Raw genomic sequence first — 27493 nt, 5'->3', positions numbered from 1 at the left:
CGTGGCGGTGTCCATGCTCGCCCGCGGGTCATGATGTCCTGAGACAACAGCAGTCCACTGCGTGCGGCCCCAGGACCAGGGCGGGGCTGCGCTGACCCTCATCCGAGACACGGAACATAAAGACAAAGTCACAGGATTCTCTGAGAACCGGCCCGGGAGGCACAGCTCATGGACCCCCATCGCAGACCCTTTTTGCCAGTCGGGGCGGGGGGGGGGGGGCGCCACCACAGCGCTCTGGGTCACAAGTGTGCCCATGGGCTGCGTACTCCTCTCCCTCCCTCAACCCTTGCCTCGGAATCCCACGGAGTTCTAACACGGGATATCCTAACCGAAGACAAAATGATGCAGGACGAGCTTTGTGAAGACAGCTCCCGAACACACGCCTGTTGCAGCACGGGTGCTTGGCTACCACTTCCATGCTCACTATTTCCCTGAGGCTCTGCCATGAGCATCTCTCTGGCCTTTGTGCAGAGAGGTTCCATACCCGTGTGCAAGGAAAGAAGCACGCCCAGGACACCAAAAACCTCCATCACAAACACGCAGTGTCGAGATAATTCCAAGGATGACCGGGGGCCCGCGTGCTTGCCCTGGGTACTGGACTCCACACGTCTCTCGATGGGGAGAAACACCCAACGAGGCCTCTGGGAACCACTAGAGCGTCCACAGGTGAGGACATCTGGTCAACTATGGCCGGGACACCAAATGGAGCCCAGGTGCAGGACGGCAAAGAACAACCGTGCATACGGAACGAGTGGCTGAGGGTTGCCCACGAGGGGCCCATTCGCTTCAGTAAACCCTTGCCCGGCAATATCTCTGGGATCAGCCACCAGACAGAAAGTGGCAGCTGGGAGGAAGGGACAGGAAAGCTCCCGGGTCCGTCTGGGCTGTGGGCTAGTGTGACCATCGCCTGTAATCCAGGCTATTCTCCGCGAACTGACCTGCGACGTCCAGGCGGAAGGACACCTTCTGGCCCCCGGCCTCGCAGCTGTACTCCCCGGCGTCGGCCCGCCCCGCCTGCTGCACCACCAGCCTCCTGCTGCAGCCCTGGGCCTCCACGTGCACCCTGGAGCTCGCACTCAGCTTCTTCCCGTCCTTGTACCACGTCACCTCCGTCCCGGCCTGGGCCACCTCGCAGCTCAGCGTGGCGCTGCCGCCCGCCTTCGCCTGCACCTCACTGCGTGCTGGCTGCTCCTTGGCAAACACCAGTGTAGGCTCTGGGGACACAGGGGGACATGCAGGGTCAGAGGCACCATCCAAGGGAGGAAGGCAGCACTGGGAGGAGAAAGATTACACGGGGCTGCACGGGACTGGGAACGTCCCCAGGCTCTGCAGCAGCCATGTGACTGGAGAAGCCCCATAGCTTCTCGACCATGAGGGACACGATTCATGTGCCCATCCCTCACTGCTCCGCAGGGGCCCCTACGCGTGGGGACCACACATCCCATCATGGCTCTACACACGCTTTCCAGGTGGGGGGGGGGGCGCCACATTCTAAAAGTGTCCCACCTACTCTGGTTCCAGGTGGGGCTAGAATGTTTATCACCGCCGCATGTGGGCCACCCAGTGAGGCACCTCCATTCTAGGCTGATCCACATGGGCTTGTCCAGGAGCAGACCATATCTTCTCCCAGAACTCCGTGAGAGCTGCTCCAGTGGGGATCATACATCCTACAACTGCCCCATGTGGGCCCTCCAGGTGAGGACAGGACATTCTAAGTCTGCTCCACATAGGCTGTTCCAGGGGGCACCACACATCCCATCATTGCCCCACCTGGGCTGTTCCAGGGGGGGAGTCTGGGACACTTCTGTGTACATGGACTCTGTGGTCATGATACATGGATTGTTCTACTTTCCCGGAGGACATTCGACATTTCTGTACAGTTTGAAGGGAACTTTCCCCCGCTATGGTCTACAAAGCTTCCGAGTCTCCATGCCGTTTCCTATCTTAGTATTTTCAACTGGTGTCTATCTGCTGGAGTCCCTGTACTTCCCCCAGCACCTCTGTCACTGTCTGCTGACTCATGAGGCCTGGCACCTCCCCCAGTATTACTGGGCTGCCCACTCCTGGTTGCTCCACTGTGGGGACACTGTTCATGTCTCTGCTCATTCACCAACAGTACTGTCTTTTCTCTATTCATTTTAAGGCACTCTTTCCTTAAAAGTTAGAGACTGACAACTATGTGTTTAAAGTTGTTTTCCCAAATCTGTGGCTTGCCTTTTCACTCTCTTATGGCCTCTTCAGAGGAATGAAATTCTCAATGCTAGTGTCATCACATATGTCTATCTTGTCCTATTGCATTCAGAGCTTTCAAGTTCTACGGAAGGAATCTTTCCTTACCCGAATCTTCAAACAACTGTGTGTCATCTGAAGGTTTCATGGTTGCTACCCTACCAGGACATGGCTTTTGGGTGTTGTGTGAATTCCGTTACAGTTTAATTTTTTCCCTATTTTAAAGGATTCAAGCGCCGTTTATGAAAACAACTCCTCTCTCCTTATCCTCCTTATCGTATAGACATCGCAGTAAAAACAAACAAACCTGCGGGGTGGCAGGAGTCCGTTTATGCAAAACGCTGTTTCTGTTTTGTTTTGACCCCTTGATCTGCAAACTACCCCTGCATCGAGCTGCACAGATACCGCATATCCATGTGAAAAACAATATCCCGAAGCAACTAAGACAGGATAATCTAAAGTTTAGTTGAGATATTTCCAAATATGATTATATGGTCAAAACCTCCCCTATCGGTTTCAAGAAACTGAAATGTCTCTTGCTAAGAAGAACCCCGGACAGTGCCCCCCCAAAAAGCACAGTCACATAACCAAGGTGTGAGATGCTTAGTCTACTTGATGCCTCTACCCGAGCGTGGAGCACAGCCATCATCCTGGCCACCGAGGAACTCTGGGAGGGTTCTGTGCAGGTGCTCACATGCAGGACTAAACATTAGGACGTGACAGCGCCGCTCGGGGGCGCAAACACGGCCCTGTCACTGCACACACACACCCTTCTCATTAAACCTCCATCCGTCCAGCCGTGGCTACGAAAATAGAAGGCAACGGGATGGCAGAGGTGAAAAGGTGAGGACGAATGTAGGGAGCAGCAGGGCCTATGGGGTGTGTAATGCAATCCCTTCATCACCTCCACACAAGACTCAGTTGGTGGAACTGACCTGCGACGTCCAGGCGGAAGGACACCTTCTGGCCCCCGGCCTCGCAGCTGTACTCCCCGGCGTCGGCCCGCCCCGCCTGCTGCACCACCAGCCTCCTGCTGCAGCCCTGGGCCTCCACGTGCACCCTGGAGCTCGCACTCAGCTTCTTCCCGTCCTTGTACCACGTCACCTCCGTCCCGGCCTGGGCCACCTCGCAGCTCAGCGTGGCGCTGCCGCCCGCCTTCGCCTGCACCTCACTGCGTGCTGGCTGCTCCGTGGCAAACTCTGCAGAGGGCTCTGGGGCGACAGTGTGATGTACAGTTTAGAGACTCAGAGCTAATACCGCTTAGTCACAGAAATGAAAGCTTCACAATTCACTAAATTTACTCCTGGGAGAAAATGCCATCATGTGCCTAGCAGGTTGCTGGCATTTGTTTGTGACATGTGTCTCTCATCCTGGATCCCTAGTGTACATTTGAACGTGTCTGACTTATGAGCAATTCTTCAGGCTGGTGCAAGGGGTGGAGGCTCTTTGGTCACCTGTCCCTGCTAGTTCATTGTCCTTCCCAGGCTACAGCCAGACCTCATGGGCAGGTGCAGTGGTTCACTCCTGTACCCCCAGCATATGGTGTGCCCACGAAACATGTCTTATCAAGGTGTAACTCCCATGTAAAGTGGAGTAATATTGTTTGCACAACCCAGTGAAGTTTATTGTGCTTGTTTCCACATAAACAAACTATCAACAAACAGAACATGTCTAGTTCCCCACTCACTACTAACCATCCTCAGAAGTAACCCTATCCTGACCTTTCCCACTATGAATCATTTTTTCCAGGTCTTCTACTTCACATGAATGCATACTATATTGTGCGTTTTTTGGGTCTGGTTTTGTTTTTTCCATTGACACAATGTGAGATGCACCCAGGTTGTTCCACTGATGGATGGTTTTCCATTGTATGAGCGCCTCAGTTTATTTTATTTTTCCTGTGTCTCTTCTGGTTCATTTTGGATGTTTCCAATTTGGGGATATGATGAAAAGCACTGCTATGAATGGTCTGTTGGGGGAACACAAAACTGCTGGAACATAGTTATGGGTACATTTGGCTTTAATAGGTATTTCCAAAGAGTTTTCAGAAATGATTGTGCCAACTTACACTCCCACCAGCAGGGCATGAGAGTTCCAATTCCCTACATCCTTACCAACACCTGAAATCACCTTTTAAAAAAAAAAATCGTGTATCTCCCATTAAACTCAAGTGCATACATACAGAATCTCAGAGATTCTATGTTCTAGAGGCGGTCAGCCATGCATACAATCATTGGCACAACTCATGTGAATGGTGGCCCACGTCATGCAGGCACCAGGCACCATGGTGGTGGCTGGGAATTTGACAGTCAGCACACAGTCTACTGAGGCAGACAGAAAGACAAGCACATCAGCCATGACAGCAGTGATGCAGTGCTGTGGTGAAGTTAAATGAGGTGACACATATGAAAGAAGGGACTGATGGGGCCCTTATGCTCTGTACTCAGGGCAAACCTCACTATGCAGTGATGAATGATTAAAGCCTGGGGGAGACATTAGTTTTTTAAAAAGATTTCATTTATTTATTAGAGACACAGAGAGAGAGAGAGAGAGAGAGAGAGGCAGAGACACAGGCAGAGGGAGAAGCAGGTTCCACGCAGGGTGCCCAATGCGGGACTCAATCCCAGGAATCCAGGATAATGCCCTGGGCTGAAGGTGGTGCTAATCTGCTGAGCAACTGGGGCTGCCCTGGGGGAGACGTTCTAAGAGGTGAGCCCAGGGCCAGGCTCTTCTTTAGGGATGCATGTGAAATGATTTAGGGTGGTACAAGGGAACCACTCTCGGATGTGGGGTCACACTGGCCCTGCTGTGTCTGGGTATGATATGATAATGACAATCAAGGCACAGAGCAGCTACTGAGAAACAGGGAGACCACCAGCATGTGCACACCTGTATGCATAGAGGGGTGAAGTTAGAGGTTGAGAAGCCAGGTCTCCAGAGAAGAGGGACTGTGCAGAATGCAGCCACCACTCAGCCATGTTCCCCACAAGGGGTTTGATGAGTTCTAAAGCTGTCTGTCCAGGAGACTATGAAGCCCAGCAGAAAACTTCTGAAAACCAGAGCAAGGAGCAAACTCTGGCCCCTTGCATCCCAGGGAAACAAAGATTAGCACTGAGCATCTGCCAGGAAAGGGGCCTTACCCACACTCAGGTGTCTACAGGAGTGCCAGGAGGACTATGCCCAGGGTTGGGGCACACTCAGACACAAAACTTTCATCAAAATTGCAAGGCAGCCCCAAATCAGCATGGTTCTGGAATGGGCCAAAGTTTAGTAGTCCTCTCCCTGCCTTGCACAGGAAGGAGCAACCCTCTTTCTGGAATAAGATACCATCACCCATATCCAGCAAGTTTTCTTTTCTTTTTTTTTAATAATAAATTTATTTTTATTTGCCAATTTGAATATTTTTATATTCAATTTGCCAACATACAGAATTAACACCCAGTGCTCATTCCGTCAAGTACCCCACCTCAGTGCCTGCCACCCAGTCACCCCCAACCCCCGCCCTCCTCCCCTTCCACCGCCCTTAGTTCGTTTCCCAGAGTTAGGAGTTTTTCATGTTCTGTCTCCCTTTCTGATATTTCCTACCCATTTCTTCTCCCTTCCCCTCTATTCCCTTTCACTATTATTTATATTCCCCAAATGAATGAGACCATATAATGTTTGTCCTTCTCCGATTGACTCATTTCACTCAGCATAATACCCTCTAGTTCCATTCACATTGAAGCAAATGGTGGGTATTTGTCATTTCTAATGGCTGAGTAATATTCCATTGCATACATAAACCACATCTTCTTTATTGATTCATCTTTTGATGGACACCGAGGCTCCTTCCACAGTTTGACTATAGTGGACATTGCTGCTAGAAACATCGGGGTGCAGGTGTCCCGGCGTTTCATTCCAGCAAGTTTTCTCATGCAATGTCTGACAGTCCATCAAAATGTTTCTGGTGTGCCAAGGAGAGTAGTAAATAGAAAACAAAAAACCAAACAAACAAACAAAACAACCCCCCCCAAAAAAAAACAGGACAATATGAGATGATTGATTTTTATGGCTTTTCAGACTGGGATGTAGCCATGATTAAAACTGTTTTAAAATGAAATTTTAAAAAATAAATCAAAAATGAAAAATTTATAATTTTCCAAATAAAAATTCCAGAAAAATTTCCAGAGTCTAAAAGCTATAAGAAAAGAAACAGAAGATACGTTACTTGAAAATAGTAAACACGCTAAACTGGGAAGGAGAACACATTACACATAGAAGAAGAGAATATAAGACATTAGGAAGGCAGAGGAGGGGGCAAGATGGCAGAAGAATAGGGTCCACAAGTCACCTGTCCCCACCAACTTACCTAGATAACTTTCAAATCATCCTGAAAACCTACGAATTCGATCTGAGATTCAAAGAGAGAACAGCTGGAATGCTACAGTGAGAAGAGTTCACGCTTCTATCAAGGTAGGAAGACGGAAAAAAAATAAAGAAATAAAAAGCATCCAAGGGGGAGGGGCCCCCGAGGAGCCGGGCTAAGGCTGCCTGGCGAGTGTCCCCAGGACAGGAGAGCCTCGTCCCGGAGAAACAGGAGCTTCATCAATCTTCCCGGATGGAAAGGTGCTCGCAGGGAGTTAGAGCAGGACCCAGGAGGGCGGGGATGCCCTCGGGCTCCCTGGGACACTAACAGACACCTACGCCCCAGGGAGAGCGCCACACCTCGCCGCCTAAAGGGCTGCAGCGTGCGCACGGCTGGGTCCAGAAGCAGCGCGGAGGTGGCTCGGCGTGGAGGGGGCTGCGCGCCCCAGGAGCGCAATTCCAGCGGCTCGGGCCCGGGAGCCCAGGGCGCTTGGGACACAGCCCAGGATCCGGGGCTCTCCCGGGACAGGCAGAGGCCGAGAGGGCACAGGACACTAAGAACGCTCCTGCCGCTGGGCGACTCTGAGCTGTACAGATAAGCGGCCCCGCCCCTGGAGCATCCAGGCCCCTGTGAACTGGGAGCTGCAGTAGCTACTGCAGAAGCTGACTCCAGGGCAGGAGAGCTGGCAGCTGCCACTGTTGTTGATCCTCCTGGGGCATCACAGGATAAACAACCCCCACTGAGCCTCACAGTAGCCTAACAGGATAAACAGGATAAACAACTCCCACTGACCCGAGCACCAGGAAGGGGGCTGAGCAGCTCCCCCAGGTGCTCAGACCTGAGAATCAGCACAGCAGGCCCCTCCCACAGAAGACCAACTAGAAGGACAGAGGAAAAGCAAGTTATTGACCAAGCAGGACTGGAAAGTTCCAGCGGAAGTCGAGGGACTAACAGTATATAGAATCAGAGGATACTCCCCCTTCTTTTTGGTTTTCTGTTTGCTTCCCCGCCCCCTATATTTTCTTTTCTCTTTTTGTTCTTTTTTTCTTTTCTTTTTTCTCTTCTCGCTTTTTCTCCTTTTCCCAGTACAACTTGTTTTTGTACACTCTGCACTGAGCAAAATGGCTAGAACGAAAAACTCACCTCAAAAGAAAGAATCAGAAACAGTCCTCTCTCCCACAGAGTTACAAAATTTGGATTACAACTCAATGTCAGAAAGCCAATTCAGAATCACTATTATAAAGCTACTGGTGGCTCCAGAAAAAAGCAAAAGGATTCAAGAGACTTCATGACAGCAGAAATTTAGATCTAATCAGGCAGAAATTAAAAATCAATTAAATGAGATGCAATCCAAACTAGAGGTCCTAATGACGAGAGTTAATGAGGTAGAAGAATGAGTGAGTAACATAGAAGACAAGTTGATGGCAAGGAGGGAAACTGAGGAAAAAAGAGAAAAACAATTAAGAGATCATGAGGATAGGTTAAGGGAAATAAATGACAGCCTCAAAAGGAAAAATCTACATTTAATTGGGGTTCCCAAGGGTGCCGAAAGGGATAGAGGTCCAGAATATGTATTTGTATTTGAACAAATCATAGCTGACAACTTCCCTAATTTGGGGAAGGAAAAAGGCATTCAGATCCAGGAGATAGAGAGATTCCTAGAATCAATAAAATCCACTCAACTCCTCGAAATTTAATAGTGAAATTTGCAAATTCCAAAGATAAAGAGAAGATCCTTAAAGCAGCAAGAGACAAGAGATCCCTAACTTTTATGGGGAGAAATATTAGATTAACAGCAGACCTCTCCACAGAGACCTGGCAGGCCGGAAAGGGTGGCAGGATACATTCAGGGTCCTAAATGAGAAGAACATGCAGCCAAGAATACTTTATCCAGCAAGACTCTCATTCAGAATAGAAGGAGAGATAAAGAGCTTCCAAGATATGGGATCCCTGGGTGGCGCAGCGGTTTGGCGCCAGCCTTTGGCCCAGGGCGCGATCCTGGAGACCCGGGATCGAATCCCACGTCGGGCTCCCGGTGCATGGAGCCTGCTTCTCCCTCTGCCTCTCTCTCTCTCTCTGTGACTATCATAAATAAATAAAAATTTAAAAAAAAAACAGTATTTAAAAAAAAAAAAAGAGCTTCCAAGATAGGCAGAAACTGAAAGAATATGTGTCCACCAAGCCAGCTCTGCAAGAAATACTAAGGGGGATTTTGTAATAGAAAGAGAAAGTCCAAGGGAACAATCCACAAGAACAGGGACTGAATAGGTATCATGATGACACTAAATTCATATCTTTCAATAATAACTCTGAACGTGAATGGGCTTAATGACCCCATTAAAGGCGCAGGGTTTCAGACTGGATAAAAAAGCAGGACCCATCTATTTGCTGTCTACAAGAGACTCATTTTAGACAGAAGGGCACCTACATCCTGAAAACAAAAGGTTGGAGAACCAAGTACCATTCAAATGGTCCTCAAAAGAAAGCAGGGGTAGCCATCCTTATATCAGATAAAATAAACTTTATCCCGAACACTGTAGTAACAGATTAAGAGGGACACTCCATCATACTTAAAGGATCTATCCAACAAGAGGACCTAACAATCATCAATATTTATGCCCCGAATGTGGGAGCTGACAAATACATCAATCAATTAATAACCAAAGTTAAGACATACTTAAATAATAATACACTTATACTTGGTGACTTGACTGTAGCACTTTCTACAATTGACAGGTCTTCTAAGTGCACAACATCTCCAAAGAAAGAAGAGCTTTAAATGATACACTGGACCAGATGGATTTCACATATATTTACAGAACTTTACATCCAAATGCAACAGAATACACATTCTTCTCAAGTGCACATGGAACTTTCTCCAGAATAGACCACATACTGGGTCACAAATCGGGTCTGAACCGATACCAAAAGATTGGGATCATCCCCTGCATATTTTCAGACCATAATGCTTTGATATTAGAACTAAATCACAAGATGAAGTTTGGAAGGATTTCAAACACGTGGAGGTTAAGGACAATCTGCTAAAAGATGAAAGGGTCAACAAAGAAATTAGAGAAGAATTAAAAAAACTCATGGAAACTAATGAGAATGAAGATACAACCATTCAAAATCTTTGGGATACAGCAAAAGTAGTCCTGAGGGGGAAATACATCGCAATAGAAGCAGCCTTTCAAAAACTGGAAAGAACTCAAATACAAAAGCTAACCTTACACATAAAGGAGCTAGAGAAAAAACAGCAAATAGATCCTACACCCAGCAGAAGAAGAGAGGTCATAAAGAGAACTCAATGGAAGAGAGACTAGAAGAACTGTGGAACAGATCAATAAAACCAGGAGTTGGTTCTTTGAAAGAATTAATAAGATAGATAAACCATTAGCCAACCTTATTAAAAAGAAGAGAGAAAAGACTCAAATTAATAAAATCATGAATGAGAAAGGAGAGATCACTACCAACACCAAGGAAATACAAACGATTTTTAAAACATATTATGAACAGCTCTATGCCAATAAATCAGGCAATCTAGAAGAAATGGACGCATTCCTGGAAAGCCACAAACTACCAAAACTGGAACAGGAAAATAGAAAACCTGAACAGGCCAATAACTAGGGAGGAAATTGAAGCAGTCATCAAAAATCTCCCAAGACACAAGAATCCAGGGCCAGATGGCTTCCCAGGGGAATTCTTTCAAATGTTTAAAGAAGAAATCATACCTATTCTACTAAATCTGCTCCGAAAGATAGAAAGAGATGGAATACTTCCAAACTCATTCTATGAGACCACCATCACCTTAATTCAAAAACCAAAGAGACCCCACCAAAAAGGAGAATTATAGACCAATATCCCTGATGAATACAGATGCAAAAACTGTCAACAAGATACTAGCCAATAGGATCCAACAGTACATTAAGAAATTATTCACCATGACCAAGTGGGATTTATCCCTAGGATGCAAAGCTGGTTATGTGATAAACCATATCAACAAGAGAAAAAACAAGAACCATAAGATCCTCTCAATAGATGCAGAGAAAGCATTTGACAAAATACAGCATCCATTCCTGATCAAAACTCTTCAGGGTAGTGATAGAGGGAACATTCCTCAGCATCTTAAAAGCAATCTTGAAAAGCCTACAGAAAATATCATTCTCAATGGGGAAGCACTGGGAGCCTTTCCCCTAAGATCAGGGTCAAGACAGGGATGACCAATCTCACTACTGCTATTCAACAGAGTACTAGAAGTCCTAGCCTCAGCAATTAGGCAACTAAAAGAAATAAAAGTCATTCAAATTGGCAAACAAGAAGTCAAACTCTCCCTCTTGGCAGATGACATGATACTGTACCTTGAAAACCCAAAGCGTCCACCCCAAGATTGCTAGAACTCATACAGCAATTTGGCAGCGTGGCAGGATACAAAATCAATGCCCAGAAGTCAGTGGCATTTCTAGACACTAACAATGAGACTGAAGAAAGAGAAATTAAGGAGTCAATCCCATTTACAATTGCACCCAAAAGCATAAGATACCTAGGAATAAACCTAACCAAAGAGGTAAAGGATCTATACCCTAAAAACTACAGAATATTTCTGAAAGAAATTGAGGAAGACACAAAGAGATGGAAAAATATTCCATGCTCATCGATTGGCAGAATTAATATTGTGAAAATGTCAATGTTACCCAGGGCAATTTACATGTTTAATGCAATCCCTATCAAAATACCATGGACTTTCTTCAGAGAGTTAGAACAAATTGTTTTAAGATTTGTGTGGAATCAGAAAAGACCCCCGAATAGCCAGGGGAATATTAAAGAAGAAATCCATAGATGGGGGCATCACAATGCCAGATTTCAGGTTGTACTACAAAGCTGTGGTCATCAAGACAGTGTGGTACTGGCACAAAAACAGACACATAGATCAATGGAACAGAATAGAGAACCCAGAAGTGGACCCTAAACGTTATGGTCAACTAATATTCAACAAAGCAGGAAAGACTATCCACTGGAAAAAAGAAAGTTTCTTCAATAAATGGTGCTGGGAAAATTGGACATCCACATGCAGAAGAATGAAACTGGACCATTCTCTTACACCGTACACAAAGATAAAGTCAAAATGGATTAAAGATCTAAATGTGAGACAAGAGTCCATCAAAATCCTAGAGGACAACACAGGCAACACCCTTTTTGAACTTGGCCACAGCAACTTCTTGCAGGATACATCCATGAAGGCAAGAGAAACAAAAGCAAAAATGAACTATTGGGACTTCATCAAGATAAGAAGCTTTTGCACAGCCAAAGAATCAGTCAACAAAACTAAAATACAACCAAAAGAATTGCAGAAGAGGGCACCCCCGGTGGCGCAGTGGTTTAGCGCCGCCTGCAGCCCGGGGTCTGATCCTGGAGACCTAGGATCGAGTCCCGCGTTGGGCTCCCTGCATGGAGCATGCTTCTCCCTCTGCCTGTGTCTCTGCCTTTCAGTCTCTCTCTCTCTCTGAATAAATAAATTAAAAAAAAAGAATTGCAGAAGATATTTGCAAATGACCTATCAGATAAAGGGCTAGTATCCAAGATCTATAAAGAAGTTATTCAACTCAACAGCAAAGAAACAAACAATCCAAACAGGAAATGGGCAAAAGACATGAACAGAAATCTCACAGATGAAGACATAGACGTGACCAACAAGCACATGAGAAAATGCTCTGCATCACTTGCCATCAGGGAAATACAAATCAAAACCACAATGAGATACCACCTCACACCAGTTAGAATGGGGAAAATTAACAAGGCAGGAAACAACAAATGTTGGAGAGGATGTGGAGAAAGGGGAACCCTCTTGCACTGTTGGTGGGAATGGGAACTGGTGCAGCCACTCTGGAAAACTGTACGGAGGTTCCTCAAAGAGTGAAAAATAGACCTGCCCTACGACCCAGCAATTGCACTGCTGAGGATTTACCCCAAAGGTACAGATGCAGTCACACGCCAGGACACCTGCACCCGATGTTTCTAGCAGCCATGTCCACAATAGCCAAACTGTGGAAGGAGCCTTGGTGTCCATCGGAAGATGAATGGATAAAGAAGATGTGGTTTATGTATACAATGCAATATTACTCAGCCATTAGAAACGACAAATACCCACCATTTGCTTCGACGTGGATGGAACTGGAGGGTATTATGCTGAGTGAAATAAGTCAGTCGGAGAAGGACAAACATTATATGGTCTCATTCATTTGGGGAATATAAAAAATAGTGAAAGGGAATAAAGGGGAAAGGAGAGAAAATGAGTGGTAAATATCAGAAAGGGAGAGAGAACATGAGAGACTCTTAACTCTGGAAAATGAACAAGGGGTGGTGGAAAGGGAGGTGGGCAGGAGGTGGGCAGGGGGTGGGGGTGACTGGGTGACAGGCACTGAGGGGGACACTTGATTAGATGAGCAATGGGTGTTATGCCATATGTTGGCAAATTTAATTCTAATAAAAAAATTACAATTCAAAAAAAAAGACATTAGGAAGGCAAGTCAGCATAATGTCCAGAATTAAGCAGAGAGAGAAAAATAGTTAAAAGGCAGCAAGAAAGATGCATACAAGACATGTAGGGTAACACAGAAAGGTCGAATAAAATGTTAACCAATTTCAGACACAGAGAGAGATGGGACAGATCAGAGAAAAGCCAAGCCTATTGTTAAGGAGAACATAAATCCACACATTCAAGAGGATCTGCAGCCCCAACCAGTTTGAGTATAAAGGAAACCATACTTAGGTTCATCAAAGTAAAAGTACTGAAAGCCAGAAGCAAAAACAGTATCTTAAAAGCAATAGAAGAAGAAAAATTTTTTTTAATTTTGAAAAGGCAACAGAAGAAAGAAAGAAAGAAAGAAAGAAAGAAAGAAGAAAGAAAAGAAAGAAAGAAAGAAAGAAAGAAAGAAAGAAAGAAAGAAAGAAAGAAAGAAAAGAGAGGAAGGAAGGAAGGAAGGAAGGAAGGAAGGAAGGAAGGAAGGAAGGAAGGAAGGAAGGAAGGAAAAGATCCTTGAAGGAACATAACAGATCTGACAATTGATAGCTTAAGAGAAAATATGGAACCCAGAAGACAATGGAATATCTTTATTTTTTTTAATCCACCAAGAGATTTATGAGTTTCATGTCACTGTAAGTGATTTTTAAATCACTGACAATTTTCTATGTATCACTTTTAATGCATATGTACTTTCTTTTTTAAATTTAAATTCAATTTGCCAACATATAGCACCCAATGCTCATCTCACCAAGTGCCCTCCTCAGTGCCCATCACCCAGTCACCCCATCTCCCCTACCTCCAATTCTGCCACCCTTTGTTTCCCAGAGTTAGGAGTCTCTCATGGTTTGTCTCCCTCTCTAATTTTTCCCGATATCTTCAAAATACTAAAATATGCGCAGTTGACACTTAACAACATAGGGGTTAGGGGTGCTGACTCCCCATGCAGTCAAAAATCTGTGTATAACTTTTGTTCCTCTGAAATATAACTACTAATAGCCTACTGTTGACTGGAAGCCTTACTGATGATATAAACTGTCAGCTAACACACACTTTGCATAGTATATGTATTACAGATTGAAGTAGGCTACAGGCAAGAAAATGTTATTAAAATCGTTAGGAAAACATTTATATACTATACTGTATGTATCATAAAAGTGGACCTGTGGGGGATCCCTGGGTGGCCTGGCGGTTTGGCGCCTGCCTTTGGCTCAGGGCGCGATCCTGGAGGCCCGGATCAAATCCCACGTCAGGCTCCCGGTGCATGGAGCCTGCTTCTCCCTCTGCCTGTGTCTCTGCCTCTCTCTCTCTCTCTCTCTCTCTCTCTCTCTGTGACTATCGTAAATTAAAAAAAAAAAGTGGACCTGTGGAGTTCACATCCCTGTTGTTCAAGAGTGAATGTATTTACATATGAGGAGCTGCTACAATGTAACTTGATACCCAGAGAAAATAGCCCTCAGAATTGAAGACAAAATAAATGTTTTCACATAAGCAAAAAAAAAAAAAAAAAAAAAAAAAAAAAAAAAAAAGCACCAGAAGACGTGCTTAAAATAAATACTGGTGAGAGCTCTTCAGGCAGAAAACGTAAATAAATAATCTCAGAATATTGAGCCCAAATCCTGGCTCAGTTTTCTGACTGTGTGAACTTTCGCAAGTTACAGAATTTTCTTAGCCTCATGTTAAAATATGAATTATCAGAATTCCTCCTCTGAGGTTGTTGCTATGTTTACACAAGTGAAAAGACAAAAAGCACTCATAAAATACAGTCAAGGGCATGTCATTAATACCTGCTGACTGCTCCATGGGAAACTGTGTGAAAAAACAGGCCGCTAGACATCACCTGCATATACCCCACTCCCTGATAACTACCCTAAGGAGCATAAGAAACACCTCAAGGCACCTACCTGTGACATCCAGGCGGAAGGACACCTTCTGGCCCCCGGCCTCGCAGCTGTACTCCCCGGCGTCGGCCCGCCCCGCCTGCTGCACCACCACCCGCCTGCTGCAGCCCTGGGCCTCCACATGCACCCTGGAGCTCGCACTCAGCTTCTTCCCGTCCTTGTACCACGTCACCTCCATCCCGGCCTGGGCCACCTCGCAGCTCAGCATGGCGCTGCCTCCTGCCTTGGTCTGCACCTCACTGCATGGTGGTTGCTCCTTGGCAAACACCGCAGAGGGCTCTGGGGACACAGAGGGACAATCAAATACCTAGAACCAGATGAGGGTCTACCTTCTAGATGCCAACACCAGGATGCCTCGGCCACAAGCCTGCTCTGCTCCTAGCACCCTCTACATGGAGAACCCCACACTCTAAAGACACATAAAGCAAGGAATAGCTTAGTTCTCAGAATGTGAAGACAGGTCAAATAATTTCCAGGTATATGAGCATTATAATTCAGGATTTGGCATTTATCATCTGTGATCCCATAACTCTCCTAACCTATGGAGGCATACCCTATTGCCTGCATGTCATAGCACAGGTATTTTCAGGGAGAATTTCCTGTGCACTGTCACCATCAATGGATGACACCCAAGTCACAAGAACACAGACACAACTTCTAATTCAGCCTGTAGATTCTAGCAAGTCAATCACCATCCTCATAATCAAACCCTGGCCTTAGGACTGGGCATGGTTTTTATCAATTTACTTCTTTGCCTTCATGTCACATTACTTCTTGGACCCACTCTGTCACTCTAGACTAAATTTTTTTCCTTTGAACATATATTCATCAGCAATTTTTTCCAGCTAGCTTTTGTGAGTGGTAAATTCTCTTCATTAACTTGCTGAAAACATCTTTATTTCACTCGAACTTTTGAATGATAGTTTAGCTGGATACAGAATTCTAGTTGACTGTTCTCTTCCCCCAGAACATTAAAGATGATCTTCGTTGCCGTTGACAAGGATAACTGTCCTCCCATTGATCTTTGTTTTTCTGTGGTTCACTAGGATGCATATAGCTAGGAATTTATTTTTCCTACATTTCCCATGATCACTTGGGAGTCCTGAAGCTTAGCATTCACATCTTCAACTGCTGCTAAAAGTTCTCTGCATGATGGCCTTCAGACTTTTAACTTCTCATTCTCTCCAGTCTCTCCTAAAAGTCCTTTTGGACATACACCTGGCCAACTGCTTCTCTTCTCTACATCTGTCCTTTTTTGTTTGTTTGTTTCTGTGTTCCACTCTGTGTAACTTCTCCTAAATCTATCTTCCTATTCAGTGATTTTTCTGTCTAATGTGTTATTTATTACTTCACTAAGTTGTTCATTCTGAATGCTGTGTTTCCCATTCAAGAAGCTTCACTTGCTGCTTCTTTGAATCTGCCTGTTCTTATTATTATTTTACTTTTTTCTTGCTTTTTCAAGTCTCCCATATTACTCATCTTCAGTGTGCTGCTTCATCATCTGAGGTCCCTGGGGGGTCTAATCCCAATTTTTTCTGTGACTTCCAACTCTCTTCTATATAGGATTGTTCCTCCGGTGCTTAGATACATTTTATTGTGAGTGCATCTGATGTGGCGTCCTTTGCCATGTGGCTCTGGTGGTGGGGTAACCCTCCTGGTACTCTTACCATTGCCAGGCACTCCAGGAGTACCACTGGCCCAGAGCCCCATTTGTAGGTTAACTTCTCAGTCTGGGGTCCCTAGTATTATAAATTGAAATCTCAATCCCAAGTGAGAAATAGTTTCCTATTTCTTAGAGGGAACTTTTCCCACCTGAGCCAAGGAAGATGTACAAGTCCCCTGTGACCTCCCTGGGCTGCAGGAGATTGCTCTTCTGGTCCACTTTTTCTTTAATGATGTAGTTCTAGAAGGTTTCCATCTCTTTATGCTGATCTCCGCTCCACTTCCTATTTGTTCTCATGCCTATTTGCAAGCTGGTAAGTCAGACCCAGGTCCCTGGGACCCAAACTCCCCGCAGCAACTGTGCACCAACTCATCACCCACTGCTTTAGTTTCTTTAGTGCCTCCTCCTCTCTAGCACCTCGAAATGTCCCTTTTTTTCTCCTTGCCAGTCCATTAAATTGACCTGACTTTGTTACATTCTGCCTAACATTTGGAGATGTCCATAGTGGGAGAGTTTTCAAACTATAGAAGTCCACAGTACTGCTGCTGGAACCTGAAATCCAGAGGGGGTGCTTTTAACTCTACCTTTCCAATTTCAACTACTAGAGACTCTGCTTTGAGAACACCTCTCTATTGTCCCAATAGAAGTCAATGAAACTCTTGATTTTGGACCTGCACATCAAAGCACAGGTATTCTCAGGGAGAATTCTTTATGTTATATCACCAAGAATGGGCAATATCCTTGAGTTACAAGATATTTAATTGAATTTTTAATATTTTTGAAATGCACATAGCCAAAGTATAGACAGTTTTATTTTTATGCCTCAACCTGTATTTTTCATGGAGAAAAACATAAAGCATCCAGCTGACTTTCACCTGGGGCAGGCAGCTGGATGGAGTGATGATCCAACAATCTGTGCAGTGGCTAATAGGGGCTGTGATCAGCCTCCATGCCACTGGGTTCTCCCTCCAACCTTCCGGGCCTATATGGTCCCAGCTCCCTCAGGATCCCAGGGCTAGGTCCCATCATCATCCACTCCTTCCACAGTACTTCTTCCCCCAGTCCCTCCCACCACCAAAATGCCAACAAATCCTGAATCTCTATTCCCAGACCAGCATCAACTGAGTACCATGCCCAGACAGCCAACTACCCCCCAGAAATCCCAGGCTAGTTTGCTACCTGCTCCTCCCAGTGAATCTGCTCCTATCCACATGCCACATCTCAGATGGTGGCCCCTCAGTCTATCAGTGCTCAGTGTTCACCTAAGCTTGTAAGACTCACCTATGTCTACTGTTTCTCAGCCCACACCCACCTGAGCACCACTTCATATATTCATACACCTTCTCTGTCCCTTCAACCACCACCTCTGTTTGACCCAGACACCTCCAGAGGCAAAATCTCTGCAGTAAGATGTCTCCAGTGGCCAAACAGATTAAGTGGAGTCCACATGCTTCTTGTGGATGTGATGTTCACATGAGCTCCTGCCATATCTGCCCTTCCAGCCAATAACAGCCTTATTTCTGGAATCATGGCCTCTCTATAATTTCTCCACCCCTTCAGGCTACCACCAGAATTCAGCAAATGGATGAGTCCTCACAAGCACTACCATGTGAAAGCAGAGAACACCTCAACCACACAGCCAACCATCATCCTCAGCAATGACCAGCTGGATACACACCTTTCAGACTGTATGGTGAGGCACCTGCCACTCATTCTGTGGCCCCAGATTCACCTGAATCCTCAAGATAAGATCACACCAAGTCTCTGTATTTCTGATGTTCACTTCACAGGAATCCTCACAGATTAACCTTGAAGGAAATTGTGTCTCTTTGATATGCATGTCATAAAATCATTCCTCATCACACTGTGTGTGGGTATGTCTGTGTATATATGGGGGGTATGTATGTATGTGTGGGTGTATGTCCATGTATATATTTATGTATTTCTATGCATGTGTTTAAATGTGTATGTGTGTATGTATATCTATGCATGTGTTATGAGAATATATGTTTAAATGTACATGCATGTATGTTTCTGTGTATGTATGTTTGTGTGTGTGTTGAAAGGTGTGCTGGGGTGTATATATGTCCATGCATGTGTATACGTGTGTTGTGAACATGTATATGTGTCTGTGCACGTGTGTGTGCACACATGAATGTATTTAAATTGCACACATGTATGTGTGTGCATGTTTGTGTGTGCTTGAGATGGCGTGCCACTGGCTGTGCTCCGGAAGAAGTATGTGGACTCTCCATAGTCACTCTGACCGCACAGCTGAGCCCACACCATGAGGCCCCCAGATACACAGTGGTTTACCTTCAAAATTGACCTGATTGAGTTACAAATATCACCACAAGGATGCCTAGGATTTGTCCCACACTAGAAACACCAAAGTTTGGGTCCATCTACATAATTACAAAAAATTAGAATACATATTTTTACAAAAACACCTGTGGTTAGTCCCAGTTTTGGGCACAGATACTCCACTATATCTCAGTCACCAAATATAGCCACAGGGCCATGGAGCTGGTTTGAAGGTTCTCAAAGTAAGCAGCAGCAGGCAGATTGGGGAGGAAAAAAAACAGAATTCAAAATCCACCAAACAAAAGTGAGTCTACCTTTTCCCCCTTGTCTACACACAGGGCAGCTCAACATCCAGAAGTAGTCCCCCGCTCTCCCCCACAGCATAGGGAAGAGAACCCCAAATGCTCAGAGAGAATGGAAGACATCTCATTTTTTCTCCATGTTCTCACACCCTAGCCCATGAAGATTAGAGACCCCTAGAACACTGGGGGAGGGTGAAGAACATTGTTCTCCAACCAAAGGAGGACCCACAGATCTTTCTTTTTTCCATCCTCCTACTGATGTATGTTGGACCATGAGAGAAGCAAGTACCAGAACAACATGCTTAGAGCTCCACCTTTCCAACTAAAGAACTAAAAAAGATGACAGAGGATCTAGAACATGACATTGTCCAGGAACACCAGGGCTCACCCTTGAGCCACATGTGAGTGGATCTGACCCCAACCAGCAGACCAAAGACTTTGAGATCTAAAGGGGGGTATGGTCCCTGTCCAGAACTACACTACCCACTAGGTAAACATATTCAGGACAAACCCAAATGGTACTTCAGAGCCTCTGGAAACAAAATAACCCATGGGAGGCTGGCAGGAACCCATAGCTTGAACTCAACAAAGCTTATTTCCAGCTTAAAAAAAAATCAACACTAGACGTAAAGAAGACCCAGGGTTTCAAAATATAGTAATCAGTATATCCACAATGCCATCCAAAACAGTGCCCTAAAAAAACAGGAAACTCGCAGTTCACATGCTTGGGAGAAGACTATTAACAAATACCAATGTCAGAATGACACAGGTGCTGGAAATATCTGACAAAGACTTTAAAGCAGCTATTACAAAAATGTTCCAAGAAGTGAAAGCAAATACCCTTGGAAGGATTAGAAACACAGAAACCCTCAACAAAGAAGGACAAGATATAAAGAACCAATGTACCTTTTACAAGTGGAAAATAAAATAATGGGAATAATTCACTGAACAGGCTCAGTAGCAGAATCAGTAGACAGAAGAGCTACTGAACTTGAAGATAAGTTAATGAAAATTAAACAATCTAAGAGAAAGAAAAGGAATTTTAGATAGAGCTTCAGGGATCTATGGAATGAAACTGAAAGGACTAAAATTCATGTCATTGATCCTATAAATAGAGAAGAGTATATTTCAAAAAATATTTTCAAGAAACAATGATTGAAGCCTTTTCAAATTAGGTGAAAAACATCAACCAGATTAAAAGAGCCCAGCAAACCCCAGACACAATAAACCTAAAGAAATCCACACCCAGACACACCATTTCAGAGTCACTGAAAACTAAACAACAAAGACTCTTGAAAGCAGGAAGAGAATACAAACACATGATTTTCAGGGAGACAATTTGAATGACTGAATATCTCATCGAAAAATAGTCATCATCAAAAGAAAGAGCCAGAATTCTGTATCCAGCAAAAATATCCTTCAGGAAGTAGACTGAAAGTCAGTAACAGAAATATGAGAGTAAAATCTCTACTAGTTGGGAATCAAACAGTACACTTCCAAAAATACAGAAATCAAATTAGTCTGAAGGTAAATTAGGAAATATTTTAAACTGAACAATGAAAATAAAAACATATCAAAATGTGTAGGATAAACTTAATACTTAGGGAGAAACTTACACCATTAAATATTTATAATAGACTCCTGATGTACCCACAACTGATACACTGTCTATAAACCTGGTCACAGTCTCCCCTCTCTGAACCAGACACACGTGAATTTGGACCAGATCCTGCAGACTCTCCCTGACAACACCCCCACCCCCTCCCTCCTCTTCTCCCCTCTGTTCCCCTGTCCCTCAGGCTTTGGTCTCTCAAAAAAAAAATTATAATAGAAAAGAAAAAATTTCAATCAGCAATCCATTTTTTCCACCTTAATAATTTAAAAGCAAAATAAGGGGATCCCTGGGTGGCTCAGCAGTTTGACGCCTGCCTTTGGCCCAGGGAGCAGTCCTGGAGTCTCGGGATCGAGTCCTGCATTGGGCTCCTGGCAGGGAGCCTGCTTCTCCCTCCTCCTGTGTCTCTGCCTTTGCCTCTCTCTCTCCCTCTCTCTCATAAATAAATAAATCTTAAAAAATAAAAATAAAAAATAAAAGCAAAATAAACCCAGAGCAAGCAGAAGGAAAAGCAATAAAGATAAGAACAGAAAGCAACTAAATTGAAAAAATAGAGAAAATCAATGAAAACTATATATGGTACTTTGAAAAGATCAATAAAATTGATAAATCTCTAGCAAGGCTGAAAAAGAAAAAAGAGAGATGATCTAAGCTAACAGGGATGCCTGGGTGGCTCAGCGTTGAGTGTCTGCCTTCGGCTCAAGGCATGATCCCAGGATCCAGGATCAAGTCCCACATCAGGCTCCCTGTAGAAGCCTGCTTCTCCCTCTGCCTGTATCTCTGCCTCCCTGCCTCTCTCTCTCTCTCTCTCTCTCTCTCTCTCTCTCTCTGTGTGTGTGTGTGTGTGTGTGTGTGTCTCTCATGAATAAATAAATAAATCTTAAAAATATGTGTATATATACACATATACATATACACATATATATATGCTAACAATATCAGGAATGGAATGAAACATCACCACAGATGCCCCTGACATTAAAAGTATAATAAAGGGGGGATCCCTGTGCGGCTCAGCAGTTGCAGTTTAGTGCCTTTGGCCCAGGGCGTGATCCTGGAGTCCCGGGATCAAGTCCCATGTCGGGCTCCCTGTATAGAGTCTGCTTCTCCCTCTGCCTGTGTCTCTGCCTCTCTCTCTCTGCGTCTTTCAGGAATAAATAAATAATATATTTAAAACAAAAAAAAAGTATAATAAAGGAACACTACAAGAAACTCTGCACATAAATTAAACAAACTTGATGAGACAGAACAATTCCTCAAAAATCACAAACTACTAAAATTTGCCCAAGAGGAAATAGGTAATCTCCATAATTTAATCACTATAAATGAAATGCTTTCAAATTTTAAAACTTCGAAAGAAATAAAAATTTAGGTCAGGATGATTTCACTGGTTTCATCAGGGAAATAATTAAAAAAAGAAATTTAAAAAGAAAGAGAAGGGGAAAGGAGAAAAAATGAGTGGGAAATATCAGAAAGGGAGACAGAACATGAGGGACTTCTAACTCTGGGAAACGAACAAAGGGTGGTAGAAAGGGAGGTGGGCAGGGGGTGGGGGTGACTGGGTGATGGGCACTGGAGGGGGCACTTGAAGGGATGAGCACTGGGTGTTATGCTATCTGTTGGCAAATTGAACTCCAATAAAAAAATAAAAATTAAAATTAAATAAATAAAAAATAAAAAGGAAGAGAAATCACATCAATTCTACACAATCTCTCACAGAAAACAAATGAGAAGGGAGCCCTCTCCAAGCCATTTTGTTAAGCCAGCATTACTCTGGGGACAAAACCACACAAAATCATATATGAAAACTACAAACCAAAATTCCTCAATAATATAAATACAAATATATTCAACCAAATGCATCCCATTGAATCAGAAACATGTAAAAAGAATAACACACCATAATCAAGTGGCCTTACTCTCAGGATTGCAAGGCTAGTTAAATATTTTAAAATCTAAAGGAGATGTCAGAAAAAATGGTAAATTAACAACTTTTTAAAAAATGTGTAAAACTCTCCACCATAAAAGCAATTAAAACCCTTGCAAAAATTGTTGGAATCACCTTTTTTTTCAGGATCTGGAAATTAACCAAAGGCTTATAGCAATCTATGGAGCATATATTCCAGGAAAACAGCTGAACAGTAAGATCATCAAGATTTGTGGTGTTTTAACCTACTGAATTTTCATACCTGCCTCCCTATCCCTGGGGTAGTCTGGAAAACCAATAGTCCACAGTCACAGTGAAGAATGGCAGCCTGGAAGCCACATGAGGGGACAGAATGGGGCAAAAGCCCCATTCCCGGAGAACTGTCATTATTTGACCTATGTGGTGATTCACTAGAAAATTCCACTCATTGAAAATATCAGTAAGGGTGACAACACATGAGAGACACCTAACTCAGGGAAATGAACAAGGGGTAGTGGAAGGGGAAGTGGGCAGGGGTTTGGGGGACTGGGTGATGGGCAATGAGGGGGGCACTTGGCGGGATGGGCACTGGGTGTTATGCTATATGTTGACAAATTGAACTCCAATAAAAATTTTTTTAAAAAAAGGAAAATTCCACTCAGAAGACTGACTTCCCTCCTGCCTTCCTGCCTTCCTTCCTTTCTTCCTTCCTTCCTTCCTATCCAAGCCTGAACAGAAGCTCACTCAATGCAAATAGCCTTTTCCCCCTTAAGCAGTTGTTGAAACGATCACAAGCAATTACTGAATATCATGGCTGCCCAAGGTGGTGAATATCAGTTGGGCAAACAACAGGCTAACTAAACAGCTTAAAAGGAAATGCTGCAGAATGATGTCCATAGAGAGCTATGGAAAGCTCTGGCACATTCCTAGAAGGCCATACATATACGTACACTCAGGAATCACTTGAGAAGGTCCTAAATTCACACATTGGACTAATCTTGAGGATGTGGAAGCATGACATAAGGGCAAATATGGAGTTGTAAACTGCCTGGCTAACTGGTATATGCATGCACCAACACCCATACAAAAGCCCACGGAAAAAATTGAGAGACTTACTGGTTACAGGCATCTAAAGTCATCACTGTAGCTGACCAATAAGCTAACCAATCAGAAACTTCAGTGGTTTACACAGTATAAAATGCAGACTTCACAGAGGTAGTTCAGAAAAGTGACTGAACACACAAACAAACAGCAAAAGGTTGGACAATATGAACTCAAGATCCCACATTATATTACTTAATATTCCACTTATCAACAAAGAATTACATGACATGCCCATTACAGGAAACGAAGAAGTCACAGTGAGGTCCCTGAGAACGTCTAGATATTGTCTCACTAAACAAAGTCTTGGGAACCCTGGGTGGCGCAGCGGTTTGGCGCCTGCCTTTGGCCCAGGGCGCGATCCTGGAGACCTGGGATCGAATCCCACATCGGGCTCCCGGTGCATGGAGCCTGCTTCTCCCTCTGCCTGTGTCTCTGCCTCTCTCTCTCTCTGTGTGTGACTATCATAAATAAATAAAAATTAAAAAAAAATATGTTCAGAGAACTAAAGGAAACCATTTCTCTACAAATAAAGAAATATATGAGAACAATGTCTCACCAAATAGAGAATACCAATAACAAGATAAATTTCTTTAAAAAAAAAAAAGAGAACCGGCAAGAGAGGCAGTGGAGCTTCCAGTATCCTGGAGTCACTAACAGAGGAAGTGCACCCCGGGGTACAGTGCCCCACATACCATGGCCCATCTTGGTAAAGGGCTGGAGTGCATGTCCAGCGGGGCCTTGGGGAGAAGTCGGTCCATCAGGCAGGGGCTCCAGATGGAGGGGGCTGCACTCTTGCTTTTGGGAGCCGGGGCCCTGGGAGCGTGATTCCAGTAGCACAGGCCCTGGATCCCAGGGCGCCGGGGGACACAGCCCAGATTCCTGCATTCCCCCGAGACATGCGAAGGTGGGGAAGACACAGGACAGCAAGGACTCTCCTGACACCAGGTGCCCCCAAGCTGTGCAGATCAGTGCCCCACACCAGGAGCATCCAGGCCAGTGTGGACTGGGAGACTGTGATAGTTATAGTGGAAGCAGACTCCAGAGCTGGAGAGCTGGCCACCACCAGTGTTGTTTATCCTCCTAGTGTCATCCTGTGCCTGGGACGGAGCAGGGCCGCCAGGAGACAGGGGCCTCAAACAGCTCCCACTGAGCCGTGCACCTGGCAGGGGGCCGGCATCTCCCCAGGTGAACAACTGAGAATCAGCACAGCAGACCCTCCCCCAGAAGACTAGCTGGAAGGACAGGGGAAGAGCAAGTTCTTGGCAGAGCAGCTCTGGAAACCTCCAGGGAAAGTGGAGGGATTTACAGGGTACAGAACCAGAGGGTACCCCTCTCTTTTTTTTCTTCCTTTTTTCCAGTACAACTCGTTTTTAGCCACTCTGCACTGAGCAAAATGACTAGAAAGAACTCACCACAAAAGAAAGAATCAGAAACAGTACTCTCTCCCACAGAGTTACAAAATTTTGATTGCAATTCGATGTCAGAAAGCCAACTCAGAAGCACAATTATACAGCTACTGGTGTCTCTGGAAAAAATCATAAAGGATTCAAGAGACTTCACAACTGCAGAATTTAGATCTAATCAGGCCGAAATTAAAAATCAATTAAATGAGATGCAATCCAAACTGGAGGTCCTAACGATGAGGGTTAATGAGGTAGAAGACAGAGTGAGTGACATAGAAGACAAGTTGATGGCAAGGAAGGAAGCCAAGGAAAAAAAGAGAAAAACAAATAAAAAGACCATGAGGATAGGTTAAGGGAAACAAATGACAGCCTCAGAAGGAAAAATCTATGTTTAATTGGGGTTCCAGAGGACGCCAAGATGGACAGAGGGATAGAAAGCATATTTGAACAAATCATAGCTGAGAACTTCCCTAATTTGGGGAGGGAAAAAGGCATTCAGATCCAGGAGATAGAGAGATACCCCCCTAAAATCAATAAAAACTGTTCAACACCTCGACATATAATAGTGAAACTTGCAAAGTCCAAAGATAAAGCGAAAATCCTTAAAGCAGCAAGAGACAAGAGATCCCTAACCTTTATGGGGAGATATATTAGATTAAAAGCAGACCTCTGCATAGAGACCTGGGAGGCCAGAAAGGGCTGGCAGGATATATACAGGGTCCTAAAAGAGAAGAACATGCAGCCAAGAATACTTTATCCAGGAAGGCTCTCATTCAGAATAGAAGGAGAGATAAAGAGCTTCCAAGATAGGCAGAAAATGAAAGAATATGTGACCACAAACCAGCTCTGCAAGAAATATTAATGAGGATTCTGTAAAAGAAAGAGGATGCCCAAAGAAATAATCCAAAAACAGGAACTGAATAGGTATTATGATAACACTAAATTCTTATCTTTCAATAGTAACACTGCACATGAATGGGCTTAATGGTCCCATCAAAAGACGTAGTCCTTTTACAGACTGGATAAAAAAAAGCAAGACCCACTTATTTGCTGTCCACAAGACACTCATTTTAAACCTAAGGATACCTTACAGTCTGAAAATGAAAGGTTGGAGAACAATTTACCATTCAAATGGTCCTCAAAAGAAAGGCTGGGGTACCAGTCTTCATATCAGATGAATTAAAGTTTATCCCAAAGACTGTAGTAAGAGATGAAGAGGGACACTATATCATACTTAAAAGGTCTATCCAACAAGAGGACCTTAAATCATGAATATTTATGCCCCTAATGTAGGAACTGCCAAGTACATCAATTAATAACCAAAGCAAAGACATACTTAGATAATAATACACTAATACTGGGAAATTTCAACACGGCACTTTCTGCAAATGACAGATCTTCTAAGCACAATATCTCCAAAGAAACAAGAGCTTTAAATGATACACTGGACCAGATAGATTTCACAGATATTTACAGAACTTTACATCCAAATGCAACTGAATACACATTCTGCTCAAGTGCACACGGAACTTTCTCCAGAATAGACCACATACTGGGTCACAAATCAGGTCTGAACCGATACCAAAAGATTGGGATCATCCCCTGCATATTCTCAAACCATAATGCCTTGAAATTAGAACTAAATCACAAGAAGTTTGGAAAGATTTCAAACACGTGGAGGTTAAGGACCATCCTGCTAAAAGATGAAAGGGTCAACAAGGAAATTAGAGAAGAATTAAAAAGATTCATGGAAACTAATGAGAAGGAAGATACAACCATTCAAAATCTTTGGGATACAGCAAAAGCAGTCCTGAGGGGGAAATACATCGCAATACAAGCATCCATCCAAGAACTGGAGAGAACTCAAATACAAAAGCTAACCTTACACATAAAGGAGCTAGAGAAAAAACAGCAAATAGATCCTACACCCAGCAGAAGAAGAGAGTTAATAAAGAGCCGAGCAGGGATCCCTGGGTGGCGCAGTGGTTTAGCGCCGGTCTTTGGCCCAGGGCGCGATCCTGGAGACCCGGGATCGAATCCCACGTCAGGCTCCCGGTGCATGGAGCCTGCTTCTCCCTCTGCCTGTGTCTCTGCCTCTCTCAATCTCTGTGACCGTCATAAATAAAAAAATAAAAAAAATTTAAAAAAAAAAAAGAGCCGAGCAGAACTCAACGAAATAGAGACCAGAAGAACTGTGGAACAGATAA

At 44.2% G+C, this 27493-nt stretch overlaps 1 protein-coding gene across 1 annotated transcript in view; it reads right to left on the bottom strand.

Annotated features, from left to right (window-relative positions):
• The window catches only part of OBSCN (obscurin, cytoskeletal calmodulin and titin-interacting RhoGEF), a 135526-nt gene that overhangs the window by 91182 nt on the left and 16851 nt on the right, over positions 1-27493 (bottom strand). Inside the window, exons 9-14 of the mRNA XM_055333724.1 lie at positions 14996-15271; positions 6913-7062; positions 3165-3440; positions 939-1214; positions 745-844; positions 485-609 (exon numbers count right to left, since the gene is read on the bottom strand). Of these exons, the coding sequence (XP_055189699.1) occupies positions 485-609; positions 745-844; positions 939-1214; positions 3165-3440; positions 6913-7062; positions 14996-15271 (1203 nt within the window). The remainder of the gene's footprint in view (positions 1-484; positions 610-744; positions 845-938; positions 1215-3164; positions 3441-6912; positions 7063-14995; positions 15272-27493) is intronic.

Source organism: Nyctereutes procyonoides, unplaced genomic scaffold (assembly GCF_905146905.1).
Source record: "Nyctereutes procyonoides isolate TBG_1078 unplaced genomic scaffold, NYPRO_anot_genome, whole genome shotgun sequence".
NCBI lineage: Eukaryota > Metazoa > Chordata > Mammalia > Carnivora > Canidae > Nyctereutes > Nyctereutes procyonoides.
This window is presented reverse-complemented; position numbering and strand designations above follow the sequence as displayed.